This window comes from Martes martes (assembly GCF_963455335.1).
Source record: "Martes martes genome assembly, chromosome: 3".
NCBI lineage: Eukaryota > Metazoa > Chordata > Mammalia > Carnivora > Mustelidae > Martes > Martes martes.
The window spans coordinates 146,071,381-146,085,165 of NC_137890.1; the positions used below are offsets into that span (position 1 = coordinate 146,071,381).

The following is a 13,785-nucleotide window of genomic DNA, read 5'->3' on the forward strand; positions in this document are numbered from 1 at the left end:
CTATAGTTACCAATACTGTATTGTAGGCTTAAAAATCATTTAAGAGTGTAAGATCTCATGTTAAGTGTTCTTACCACAATTAAAAAAATAAAAGGAGATGGGATGCCTGGATGACTCAGTCAATTAAGCATCCAACTCTTGGTTTTGGCTCAGGTCATGATCTCAGGGTCCTGAGATTGAGTTCTCTCTGTGCCAGGCTCCACACTCAACATGGGATCTGCTTAAGACTCCTTCTCCCTCTCCCTTTCCCCCCCTCGCCTATTTCTAAAATAAATGTTTTTTAAAAATAAAAAACATGGGGCGCCTGGGTGGCTCAGTGGGTTAAAGCCTCTGCCTTCAGCTCAGGTCATGATCTCAGGGTCCTGGGATCAAGCCCCGCATCGGGCTCTCTGCTCAGCGGGGAGCCTGCTTCCCCCTCTCTCTCTGCCTGCCTCTCTGCCTACTTGTGATCTCTGTCTGTCAAATAAATAAAATCTTAAAAAAAGTAAAAATAAAAAACATAAGAGGGGTATATTAAAAAGAATAGGTGATAAACCTAAGAATGAAGGATACGAAGCATGTCCATGATAATTCTGGAAGTAAAGGAAAAACAACACTACTTCTGAACAAAAACTAGACGTGATCTGCAATGGATATGGTTCAGAGCTCGGCACCTGCGAAGCAGCGAGCACTTGGTAAACACCAAAATGGAAGCTGTTGCTCACCCAGTGATACCTTGAAGTAAGTCTGATTAGCAATCTATTGTTTTAACAATATACACTTCTTTCTAAACATGGATATCCTCTTGTGGTGGGTTGTGTACATGTCTGCCTCTCCCTGTGACCCTGTACTCTCCAGACAATAATATTACTACAAAACCTTAAATGAGTATTTCCTGAACTGAACTAAACCAGACTTCCCCAAAGTCTGACAAAAAATGTTTTTCAAAAGTCTGTAGACCTTTCTTGCCAATATGTGTGAAGTCTGTAATATCGAAGTCCTTATGGCAACAGGAAAAATGAATGGTGTATTTTTTTTCTCTTACCGAAAGTATTTTCAAACAGTCTAACTATTCAGATATCAAACTAATATCTACCTATAAATAAAGAATAGTAGTTAGAACTTCCTTGGAAGCTTGTGGTAAGGGTTCAACTCAATTGGGATGCAAAGCCAATTGGGTATTCACATAATTTGGCATAATTTTACTAGTCTTTTATGGTTCCAAGGTCTGGGCTTAATATAATTTCACCAAGACTTGTGGTTTTAGGTTTCCTCTGTTACCTTTCAGACATGACATCACTTGGGCATATTTCTTCTATCAATTAAACTCATAAAATATACAATGCTGAAGAAAATGAAGCACTTTCTGACGATCTCCACAGCCAAAAGAAACAGAGCTCAAAGAGTTGAGTCCAGACAGTTCAAAGTGGAGGTAAAGAGAAAAAGGGAAAAAGAGGATGGGGAGGGCAGATGGAGACAGAGACAGAGAGACACACGAACCTCCCAATGAATCTTTTTTTATTAGTTATTGAAATTTTCCACTTGTCTACATTTCCCATCACAGGACGAGCTAACAACTAGAACAGAACCTGTGAATCAAAATATTTCCATATATACATTCTGAATGGAATAAGTGAACAAACAGGCTGCCAACTCATATGAATGGAGAGCCAGTACTCGTCTGAATTTTCTGATTTTTCATTATATTCCCTTCGGCAAAGGCATTTGCAATTGCTTTGCTAATTAATCTGTATATATCCCTATGTGGTGAGTGTTCAAGGAAACCGTCTATCTCAGGTGACCTTTAAATAGAAGTATTTCTATGTTTATCCCAAATTACCCCCTCTTTTTCACAAACCTTCAATAGATCATCGCCAATGAGTTAAAATGCCAATTCCTTAGCCTGGCCTTCAAAATATTACATAAACTGGCTCTACACTGCTTCCAGCCAGACTCATCTATCTATTCATTGTTTCCTAAACAAACATGTGCTCTTAGCACCAAGCCACTGCTCAGAACACTCTCCCTCCTCCCCCCTTCCAAAGCCCCTCCTCTAGGTCTTACTCACCGCTCTTCCACAGCCAAACCACACCATGAATCTCCCCTAGGTTTTACCATTCACTCTAGCCTCTCAAGCTCCATACTTTGGTTTTGGTTAGACTCAGGACACTTGCATATGACCGGGCACAAGAGCACAAGTACGTGCTCTTGCAAACAAATCATATAAACACTAGACATAGAAGTCAGAAGACTGATTCTAAATCCTGGCTCTATCACTAGGTATGGATAACTTCTCTGAGCCTTGGCTTCCTCATCTGGAAAAGGGGGCTAATAACCCTTGAATGCCTCCCGAAAGGTTTAATGAAGATGTGTCCTTTATCAGCCACAGATCTTCTCCAAATGGTTTATGGATCTTTCTGTATGTGATAAGTCTAGCTGATGATGAAGGTACTGGACCACAGCTGTAGGAAGTTACGGAGACAACCTCAAGTTTTCTCTCAATCCTATGATGAGGTTAACATTGACTGACTACTCACTACTGAGCCAAGTTCTTTACAGGAATTAATTTAATCTCGTAACATGGGAGGCAGGTCCCAGAGCCTATCATCCTTACCAACCAGAGTAGCCGTGAGACAGGCCCCCAACTATGCATTGGCCAGATGACTTCCATATCATAGCCTCTCTCATCTGGTCTTCCATTGGAGAAAAGACCCAATGAAGAGGGGGAACAAGTGAAATCCGTGTTTCTAGGAGTCGGAAATGCTTGACTAAGATGCCTGTATGGTGCACTACAAGCTAAAACTAAAGCTGTCGCCATTTTCACTAGCATGGCCATCAAAATAGGCTCACAGCTGAGAAGCTGAAAGGTACATTCTTAACCCAAGTATAGTTTTCTCTTTTTACAACTTCAAGTAAACAAAGAAATACAAAAATCTGAAACACAACAACCCGACAATATCTTCAGTTGTTTTTGCTTACAGAATGTGTGGAAAAGTAAAACTGAAAGTCTATAGTTGCAGATTGTTTTTACAGAGTCTGTAAATTTCGAAAGTCTTTATTTTATAGGTAATTACTTCATTTTCTGGAACCTCAGATCTTCAGGACAAAAGTCATGTTAAGGAGTTTCTTCAACATCTCTCTTCCCTCAAAAGTAATATTCAGGTGTTACCTATAAATGACTGTCTCCTCATTCTTTTTTCTCCCACTCCTTTACTCTTACCCTTTTCCTTTTTTTACCTTTATTCTTTACTTTCTGTTTCTCGCTTTCTAAATTCAGTGTTAATGAAAATTTCAGTCAGTATCTGCCATCTTATCTGATGGCCAGAAAGAACTCAAGCTTTGAGAAAAAAAAATTTTTTTTTGAGAAAAAAATTTTTAATATATTTTTCTCCATAGTCTTCCACCCTATAAGTTGGACCTTATAGAAATAGATTAGATTTTTCAGTATCTTTCCACATGGAAAGTTCAAATACATGGAGTTAAGAAGAAGGAATACAAGTAAAACAAAATACAGATTACAACTCTCAATTCTGAGGACTATAAAAGATCTGAATTGATTTTGTCTAACTTGGGGGCAGAAAAGGGAAGAGAATAGAGGACAGTGATCATTTTAGAAATTATATCCCCAATTCATATAAACTGGAAAATGAACAAAAATGAGTTCTCCTTGTTGCGAATCAAATTAAAAAGTGCTCTAGCTTCCAACTATACAATTCAGAGATGTTTTTTTATCTAATACCACAGTGGTTTCAAGTTAAGAGGTCATATGATTTTCTTCCCCCAACAATTAAAATCGAAGGTAAAATGCTACTGTTGAAATAGAAGAACTTGGAAGAGCTTCCAAGAGCTCCACTCTTCTAGAATACCTCTGACTTTATAAGCCAACTGGTACAGAGTTGGTGTTCCCATATATCTAAGTAAAATTAGGACAACTGCTGTGAACAAAAGTATTTGCTGCACTAGAGCCTAATCAACTCTATGGGCCACAGGCATGTGCACAGAAACCGGTCTGTAGGAACTAGGTAACTCCTCGGAGAGTAAGGTCTTAGCACAGAGCCTCATCGACAAACCACATCCAACTAATCACATCCGAGATCCCTTCCAGATTCCAATTCTGCTATTTCTACTAATGATTCTATTTCTCTTCTAATCAATCACACGCAAAATTTTCTCTTTACCCCTAAGGCCACCAAGTCACCAGAAAATCATACTTGGCCCTTTGCTCTGCTTTTCAGGTAACCATCTGCATAGATTTGGGCAACAGCAATCTTTTCCTCCAATCAACATCCAGAACATTCCCCAGACCCTACACACCTGAAAAGATCAACCACCTCATGTGATTTCCCATTCCATTGCCTACGAGATAAAAACCAAACTCCAAAATTCAAGGTTCTTTATTACGTGGCCTCTCCCTGATTCACAAGTATAGACTACATGTATTTTAGGTCAGTTCTAACACATCATAAAAGCCAAAATCTGAGAAAAGTCCACTCATAATCCCCACTGTGGTTAAAAAAAAGTCACTTTTTTCACTTAATAAGTTTCCCTTTCAATGCCTTCCCAACTGCAAATAGGTGACCCTGAAATTTTATCGGTACAGAACTTTTTGCCTTACTCTTGTCCTTTGTTTAGGAAACACTTTTTCATGTTTCTGCGTTAACTTGTTCTGTAATACCTCAATTGATCAGCCATACTGATTAGCACGTCACTCAAGGTCTCCGCTAGATCCTCTGGCATCTCTGTGCGACATGGAAAAAGGCCCATCTTCTGAGAAGGATTGGCAAAGCCCCTCCCGCAGGGCACGACTCCCATAAAGACATGTGGACTCCCTGATTAAAAAAGGCTATCTATGAAGGAGGAAAAAATCACCCTGTGCATAAACAGGCAGGACAACATGGTTTGGAAGTTGGAGTCAGTCCTACCTCTTACACTAGCTTGTTTGGTCCCAGCCAAGTTGCTTAGCCACTACAGACTGCAGTTTCTTCGCCCGGGTAACAGTCACCACTGTCTCATTGAACACTGTGAGTGGTAAATCACCAAAGGTCCTTAGAACCATGCCTGGCACAGAACAGACACTCAATGTTTTCCTCCCCAGTAAAAATTATATCAATGTTATCTACATCTCTGCGCTTATTTTTAAATACTTAAAAAAATTAGTCCCATGAGGGAAAAAATGTTTATCAACAAGGATCTAAATTTGAACTCTTCATCTCTTTATGTAAATTCACTAAAGATAGAGGTGGTCAACAGAATGATGACTATTCAGGAAATGTCATTCCTATAAGATAATGATCTCAGGAAAAATAGTGAAATTTGTTCTGGGGTTATCTTAGGAACAAATACTTTTGTAAGTTCACATCTTAGAGGAAACGTGAATGTTGGTTTCCTCACCACACTGGGAAGGGTCAATCGGGGTGACCCTCGAGGCCTTGCCAGCTTTGGATGTATATGACCCAATTTCGCCATTAAACCACCCTCTACCCCATCACAAATCTTCTGCTCCAGAAAGGACAGTTTCTTCCCTCTTCCCCAAACATGCCTGACCTTTGATGTAAGCTTTTGCTCATCTCATGCTTCTTCAGTTTACTTCCACCAGAAGCACTTTCCTCACACTGAATAGCAACTCTGGCCGTCACCCAAAGGCCCTGTTAAAATCTGACCCCTTCTTCCAGGCTCTTACTGCTCCATGGATTTCTTTTAAAACTCAAAACTTTTATTTACTATGTCACTCCTTACTTAAGTCTAATGGCATTAAGTAATCATTCTTAAAAATTAAAAATCACTTTCCCTTACATCTGAATACAATCCTGTCTTCCAAAACCTAGTATGTACACACATGCATATACAGCACCATTTATTTTAGCTAGACCTATAGCCACGTTAACAGAAATCTTAACTGAAGGCACGCAAGACTCTTGGCTTACAAGACTGTACAATTCCGGTCACTACTGCATCAGTTTCAGAATTTTTACCACTGGCCAAGCTGACAAATTCATGTAATACAGAATCTAATACCTGATATAACTCAAGGTGAATATCATGCCCTAAAATTTTTACTAATCCATTTTAAGTAGTTAAAAAAATGAAGTTTGGGGTGCATGGGTGGCGCAGTGGGTTGAGCCTTAGCCTTTGGCTCGGGTCAATGATCCCAGGGTCCTGGGATGGAGCCCCACATTGGGCTCTCTGCTCAGCAGGGAGCCTGCTTCCCCCCACTCCCGCCTGCCACTCTGCCTACTTGTGATCTCTCTCCCTCTGTCAGATAAATAAATAAATAAAATCTTTAAAAAAGAAATTTTTTTAAAAATGAAGTCTGAATACAAAGAGCAGAGTGTGCATCAACATCACAATTTTCTTTAAAAATGGTGTTCTTTTTTTTTTATCAAGCCCCACTTATAAAGTGTTTTAAATTTCTTAAAATTTCATTTCCTCTTCCAGCTTTAGCTAACACATTTTGCCAAGTGATAAAGGATGAGATCACTGAATCTACATTCTTATCTGGAGATTAAGAGGAGGGAACTAAAATCCGCATTTGGATCCAGAAGACATATTCCCATCAAACAAAGCTACCAGAATAAGCTACAGAATATGAATTAATACCCTTTTATGCTTTCCCAAAAAATGGCAACATGAATACAATATACCTTAGAGGGTCAAATTCTTAAAGAATAATAATATGATAACAGAGTGTATCAAAGTTTAAAAGGCATTGGGTTTTATTCCAGTACAGGGTGATGAGAAGCCATGAGGTCATATCATAACATGGGAGCAGTCACGATACCCTGCCACCATGCACGATGAGCTCTCGTGGCCATCATGCTCACCCGTGACTTACGAGTTTTTCCGGTTTGAAGCCTCATCACTAGTGTGTAAACTGAAGCTGCTCCAGAGGCAACAGGGAGAGAAGAAGCTCTGGTGGCATTTGAACTGAAGTTACTCAGGCAGAGAAACCATCTGGTGGTGGTGTAAGGAATGAATGGAACCAGACGAAGAAGAGACAGTAGGAGGAGAAAGGACAAAGTAGAGGAGGCAAAGACAATCAGAAAGGGGATGGCAGAATGGAAAAGAAGGACAACGAAAAGAAAGCCAAAAAGTGAAGGAAGTGTGGGGAGCAGAGAAAGAAAGGGGATAGGAGGAGGAGGAAGAGAAAAGAAATGTAAACAATCTTTGGGTATATGAAAAGCAACATGTACCACATGCCTGTACTTCTGATAGCTGTTCGATTGGTTTTTTTAAGTCACAGATGCTATCAAATGACCATATACAGAATTACAATCCAGGCACAAATCCATGAGCCACAAGAGCTGGATGGAATGTCATTGATATACGTTGTTTAAAAACAAAAGCAAACAACTAAGCTTCAGGTCAATAAGGGGCATGAAAGTTACTCCACATTGATTTTGAGTTTCTAGAACCCATGAAGGAAGAATCAAGGAAAACCCAAATGTTCCGTTCCTCAGCCTGAAACTGTTCAGATGCAAGACAGAAGAATGTGATGTTGGATTCTTAGTTGGTCATCTTCAAGCACATCTGCCAACCAGAAAGGTCAGATACTTCCTGTGTTTCTCAGAAGAACATTTCCATCATGTCTATCTCTACACTTTGGGTCTATTTTTCCAATTTAAAATGAATTCTAGCAAGATCTACCTTGAGCCAACTGTCAAGCAAGTCAGGCTGGACACGGATGTCCCTGTCCCGTGCCTCCTAGGGTACAGGACTACAGTTCCCCTTGAATCGAAGACACTTCCATATTTTACTGACTCCTCCACTCTTCTACAAACAACGTGCTCTCAATGAACAGTCCTCGTAACTCAAAATTAGCCCTAACAAATTATTAATCAGGAAAATGGATCTTTATTAAGGTAGTAGCTGGCTAATAGGTGAGACGTTCCAGGTAAGAAATGATAAAAAAGCAACTTAAAATGTGCTTTGTCAATTAAATTCCTTACGTATAATTATATCTCTACTAAGGGTAGGAATTTCCATTCACACACAAAGGTCATTAAGGGAATTCTTCACACACAACTGGCCTTTCTTCAACTTCCAAATCAGCCTTGTCCGCACGTAGAGTTGGTGAAGGCTAGCTAGTGATAGAGCTCTCAGCCTGTTGCAAATACCACGAGATGGACTGAAACACTGCTCTTCATTATTATTAAACCATTCAAAACCCATTAATATTTTTGGCATCTCCAAACATGGAAAATGTGACTGGTTGATCGGAAGCATCATATTCAAATGTCAAACCTGTCAGCAAACCTGAACTTCATTATTGAGATATTTACTTTCTATGACCAAAACCCAAGTCAAAGGGACAAGAGGTAATCAGAGGACTAATAATATGAAAAGTCCACAAGCCACATTTTCACCAACTTACAACTTGACACACAGACCCTACTACCAATGACCCAATACCCATGGGAATCTTCAACCCTGACAGGGACAACATCCACGTGCCAGATCAAGCCTAGAGTAAGTGACATAAATTTTTTAAGTTACAAAGAATAAGCAGCAGTGGGGAAGGAAAGGCTAATTAATAAAATGTTTATTCAACTCTTTATGAACTTGCTCTGGATGCCATCTCTACCTTGACAGGCCAGAGTTCTGATTTAGCCATCCAGACCTTAACGTTAAGTACAGTGCCTGGCAATTTACAGAAGCTCAAAAATATTTTTCGATGAATGAATGACTGTAGGTAGGAGGGAACAAACAATCTTAGTGATACAGGCGGTCAGCGCCCATCTTTCCTCAGCTTGGTAGCATTTCAGCCATGACAGACTAGAGAAGAATCCTCAGGAGGAAACAAAAGTTTGACAACTGAGCACACTAACCAAAGGAACACCCCTTAAAAGCATTCAGTTAATAAAAATGGTCACTACAACATCTTGCACCTCTAAGAACACGTCCCACAGAACACACACCTGAGCTACCACTGGAAGAAGGGAGGGGAGTATGAAGAGTCAACCAGGAATTCCTGAGATCCTCAAATCTCAAGAGGCGCTGCCTCAACCCAGAAAACAGAGCCTAAGTCACAAAGTCAGCCTCTCCCAGGTTTTGAAAACTCATCTACGGAGTCCTCTGTGCTCTACCATTTGGCAGCAGAATTCTCTTCCTGCACCAAATGCAGGGCTGGTGTTTCCCCCAAACTATTCAAAGCTGTAGAGCAATGCCCAAGTCATGATCCCATGATCTCCCGAAGAAACTTTCCTTTGCCGCACTGGAGATCCAAGTGCTGTGTGGAAAGATACAGCACTGCGTGGCCCAGGACCAGCCACAGAAGCGCTCCGCTGTCCCAGAGTCGCCCAGCGAATGCGCCTCCCTCCGGGTTCACGGAACTCACCGCAGCGCAGAATGTCTTCCTGAGCGGGACACGCTGTTGCCCACGGGGGAGGGCAGGTTGCTCCCTCTGTGCAGATCCTCGATGGACCTACTCCAGGGCTTTGATTTGTCCACCGAGCTCTCCACCGTGCTTTCCACGCTCTCGAAATCAAAACTAAAACAAAAGAGAGATCCCACTCAAGACTTAAAAGTGGACAGTCACACAAATACACGGCTATGCGTAACTGGCTCCTTCCGACCGTGCATCTGCACCCGATGGCGGGTGGTCCTCGCTTGCAGAGGAAACTGAAAAGGCAACACCAATGCCAAAGAATGTCCAAGGACTCAGAGCTAGCCTCAAAAATCCAAAATGACAAATACTGGGCAAGGCCAACACACAGACGAACAACAGGGAAAAATTAATAGCAACGTATCATTTGTATTTTACTACAAGGTTTACTAACTCACCAGCGGCTCACACTGCTATGGTGAAGGGCAAGGAAACGTCTTCCAGCTGTCTTCATTTTGCTTTAACAAGTCAATATGTAGGCTTATACTAATTTATTCCTACCCATCAATTTTCACTGAGCATTTTCTCCTAGTGTGTTGGCAAGTGTACTTTTCCAACCATATGTGATACATTACTTGCTAAGTTATGGATTTGCTTTGATTTTGGAATCTCTTCCCAATGTGGTGCTCTTTAAAGCAGGACTGGTGTTTCTCTGACATTTTTTGAGGTTATTACTCATGTTGACCATGGTAGAATAAATGGCAAGTTAAGTTGCTCATTCTTGTATAATTTTGGGAACAAAATTTTTAAACAGCCAGGCCTTTGTGTTCTGTGCATTTTCCCGTCCCAAAGACAGGGGCTCTGCCTTCTCAAAAAAATATATTTTATCAATTGTTTCTACCTCTAGTTCCACCCAGCAACACCTGATCAGACAGAGAATAAACAGAAGGCAGCTGTAATTAATACCAGATGGAAGGTTTGGACAGTGATCTCAGAAGAGACAGTAACAATACATATTGGCAATAATAAGGATGACTTTTCATAAGAGTACCATGGCCAAAATAAAATATTTTGTTGGACTCGTCATCTGTAAACTAGGCGATGCTGTCCCTCTATTAAATACTAAGCCAGGCGGGGGCCAGGACAGATCGTCAGTGAATGCATCTGGCAAGTTTGTCACGCCTTTGGATGCAGGAAGCAGAGCTGAACAGAAAAGAGGTGAGATTGAGTAATCAAATCCTTAAACACTAAAAACAGAAGCCTACAACTGCTAGTGGAGAAGGTAAGCCAACGGGGCACCCCAAAGATCACCCATGTCATCAACACTCTCGCCAAGTCACTCTGCAGCACCCCCACACCCTTCAGCTGTCCCACAGGCTTATGCTACTCTCGGCTCGCCCATGTCATGGAGCAGAAGGAGAAGAAACACCTTGGTGAAGCATCCTATTTTAGGAACAGAGTATGAGCCTACTGGTGCACATTACCTGGGCTAGGAAATTATCACAAGCCAAAAGGACAGTAAGAAATTTTTCAACCCATTAGTTTCAAGAAAAAATGTTATGTCTCTATATATAATTTATCTAAATAAAGCAACACAAAACCAAAATTAATAAGCAGAGCATGTAAAGGTAATGCCAAGAAAAAAAAAAAAAAAGTAAAGAAGGAAACCAAAACTCTGAGTTCTGATCTTCTGCTGGGTTTGGTCTTCTGCCACACCTAGAATTCCCTCATGGTAGCACTGCTTTCTCCTACTGTTCTGAAGTGAGGATACGCCTGAGAAAGCTGGGTGCATGAGCTCTACTGTGATGTAGGTAAAAGGTAAATGATAGCAAACATGTAATACATAGCATGCCATCCTTTTTCACTACAACTGAAGTCTCTTAGCTCTTCCTTAATTTCGAAACTCTTCCTCCCGATTTTAAACTATGCAGCAGGGTAATATTATTGTGCTTTGTCATATAATAGGAAGTGTAAGAGAGGTTAGCAGTTTTTGACACGATGGACATAGATAAGAAACAATCCTTGGAGGAACACACTATAAAACTAGGATTGTATTTCAGAGGACAACTTCTTAGAAAGGTAAGAACGTGTCTATTGGTGTTCCTTACTCTTTTCCATATCATAAGCAGGAGATATCAAACCTGAAACGGATCAAGCCAGTTTCAGTTTGTACTGTAATTTCTGCATCCACTAGAAAGGAGTAATTACAGCTTCCTTCCCAAGAATTCTTAAGGAAGTGCTGAGGATTATAACATCTGGTTAAGTCTTAGAACTCCTTTGGAGTGATGCAATATAAAAAACAAGTTACTGCTTTTAAAAGAAGCACTGGGGGTGGGAGGGGGGGAAACACCACCTGGGCCCAAATGTCTTCCGGTCAAATTAAAAATACAGTATTACTTCCTCAGTCTGTGTGTGTGTGTGTGTGTGTGTGTGTGTGAGAGAGAGAGAGAGAGAGAGAGACAGAGAGACAGAGAGACAGAGAGAGAAAGAAAATCAGTGGATACTGCAATATTCTTTGACCAAAGAAGTAAATGCTAAAAGAATGTCTCATCCAAATGTACACTTTTCATTTCTGTTGTAAATTCCTCCAGAAGTCTAGCAAAAGGGAAAATTTTATGAATTAACAAGAAACAAGGTTAACTAAATTGATTTTCTTTCCTGGTCTTTTGCAATTTTCCCCCTTCACCTGATGAAAGGTAAGTCAAAACAACACAAATACATATAAAGTAGAAAATGGAAAAGCCTCTTGTTGATTCCTTTTTCCAGTCCTACTTGATTTGGTATATCTGCTATCATTTTCTCTGCATTTACTAGTACATACAAATACACACATACATATACATAATTTTTTTAACAAAAAGTTACTTTTCTATGTCTTGCTTTATTCACTCAGCAATACATCTTACACCTCCTTCAGTGACTGCCAGGGTCATCTACCATATGGATATATGTAAGCTGAGCACTAAGGAGAGCCCTTTTGAAAATAAGGACTCTTAAGGGTGATTTTTACTCCCCTATTTTACTGTTGCCTTAAAAGCATTTCTAAGGATGGTTCTATGATTTGCTTTTAGTTACTTGAGTAGAAACAAGCCTCCTTAAACCTTACAACATCTGCTTCTGGGTTTCTCCCCTCGGTGTGGTATAGAATTTTGCCACTCACTTCCATCCTCTGTGACCACAAGAAATTCAAAAGCCGACAAGCCAAGTTTTACTTACGTTACCGCATACTGCGCAAACGACAGATATTCCACTAGAACATCAAGACCTCTGTTTTCTTCATTCAGAAACTCTCTGACCCATCTGTTAAAAAATAAAGACAATTATTACAGAGGTTCATCACACGGAACGCTGTTAATGTTCGGCCAGAAACATTCACCGAAAGGGAGTCATAGAGGAAGGCCTAGACTCCATCACACCTAGGAGGAACTTTTCCATAGTGTAACAAAAAAAAAAAACCCAAAACCAAAAAACCACAGCATTTTGGGGCACCTGGATGGTGTAGTCAGTTAAGCATCTCATTCTTGGTTTCGGCTCAGGTCACGATCTCAAGGTCCTGGGATGGAGCCAGTGCCGGGCTCTGCACTGGGGGGTGGGGGGGAGTTGGGGGAGAGTGTCTGCTCCAAGACTCTCTCTCCCTCTACTCTCCCCACCCCCCGACTCTCTCCCTAAAATAAATAAATCTTTGAAAAAAAGAAAACAAAAAACAACTACAGCATTTCAACATATAAGAAGAGGGGGCAAAATGTATACCTGCGTCTCTCCTGCATTTTACTACTTGGGAGACTTAGCACAACGTGTAAGAAGTATTCTAAAAAAGGAACTTGCTAACTGTACATTTTCCACCACAAGTGACCCACAGCCTGTTCAAGGAGCCAAGACTGCACGGGGAATGTGGCAGGCCCGGGACGTGACGACATGCACACTGAAATCCAGGCGTGATTCCAAGTCCACGTTCAACTCCTTCTTGGCACACTAAGCCATCGAAAACACTCAACTAGCCAATGAGACACCAGTGTTTAGGGGTTCCTGGAAATTCAATAGGGATCATGATTTGCTTAATTTTTTCCATGAATGTTAAAACCTCTTAAAAACTTGCAGGCACCACATACCATTGGCAAAGCCAAGACATGACTTATCATGTTTTCTTTTTTTTTAATTCATTTTTAATTCATTTTTTTTTAATTCAAATTCATTTAAGTAGTATCACCTTGCCTTTGAATGGTAGGTTTGAATGCAGTTTACTGAGAATTTTTACTCATTTTCAATTGCACTTCATAGTAACTCTTAACAATGAAGCCCAGTGGTCAAGCCGAACCTTCAGGTACGTAAGATAAACACCTGTCACCGCCCATTGCAGATTTCCTCCAGGACATTCCTCTTTGAAGAATGTATGATACCTGATTAAACCTTCTCTGGGTTTGAAATTTCAACAAATAATAAGGTCAGCAGAAATGGACCTTGAGGTACATCAGCCAAATGCATTC

General features: G+C 40.6%; 1 protein-coding gene across 2 annotated transcripts in view; it reads right to left on the reverse strand.

The window, feature by feature from the left end:
* Window positions 1–13,785, reverse strand: part of FMNL2 (formin like 2) — a 313,130-nt gene that overhangs the window by 80,492 nt on the left and 218,853 nt on the right. For both annotated transcript variants that reach the window (XM_080799312.1, XM_080799313.1), the window contains exons 5-6: window positions 12,518–12,601; window positions 9,314–9,466 (exon numbers count right to left, since the gene is read on the reverse strand). In XM_080799312.1, coding sequence (XP_080655438.1) covers window positions 9,314–9,466; window positions 12,518–12,601 — 237 coding nt within the window. The remainder of the gene's footprint in view (window positions 1–9,313; window positions 9,467–12,517; window positions 12,602–13,785) is intronic.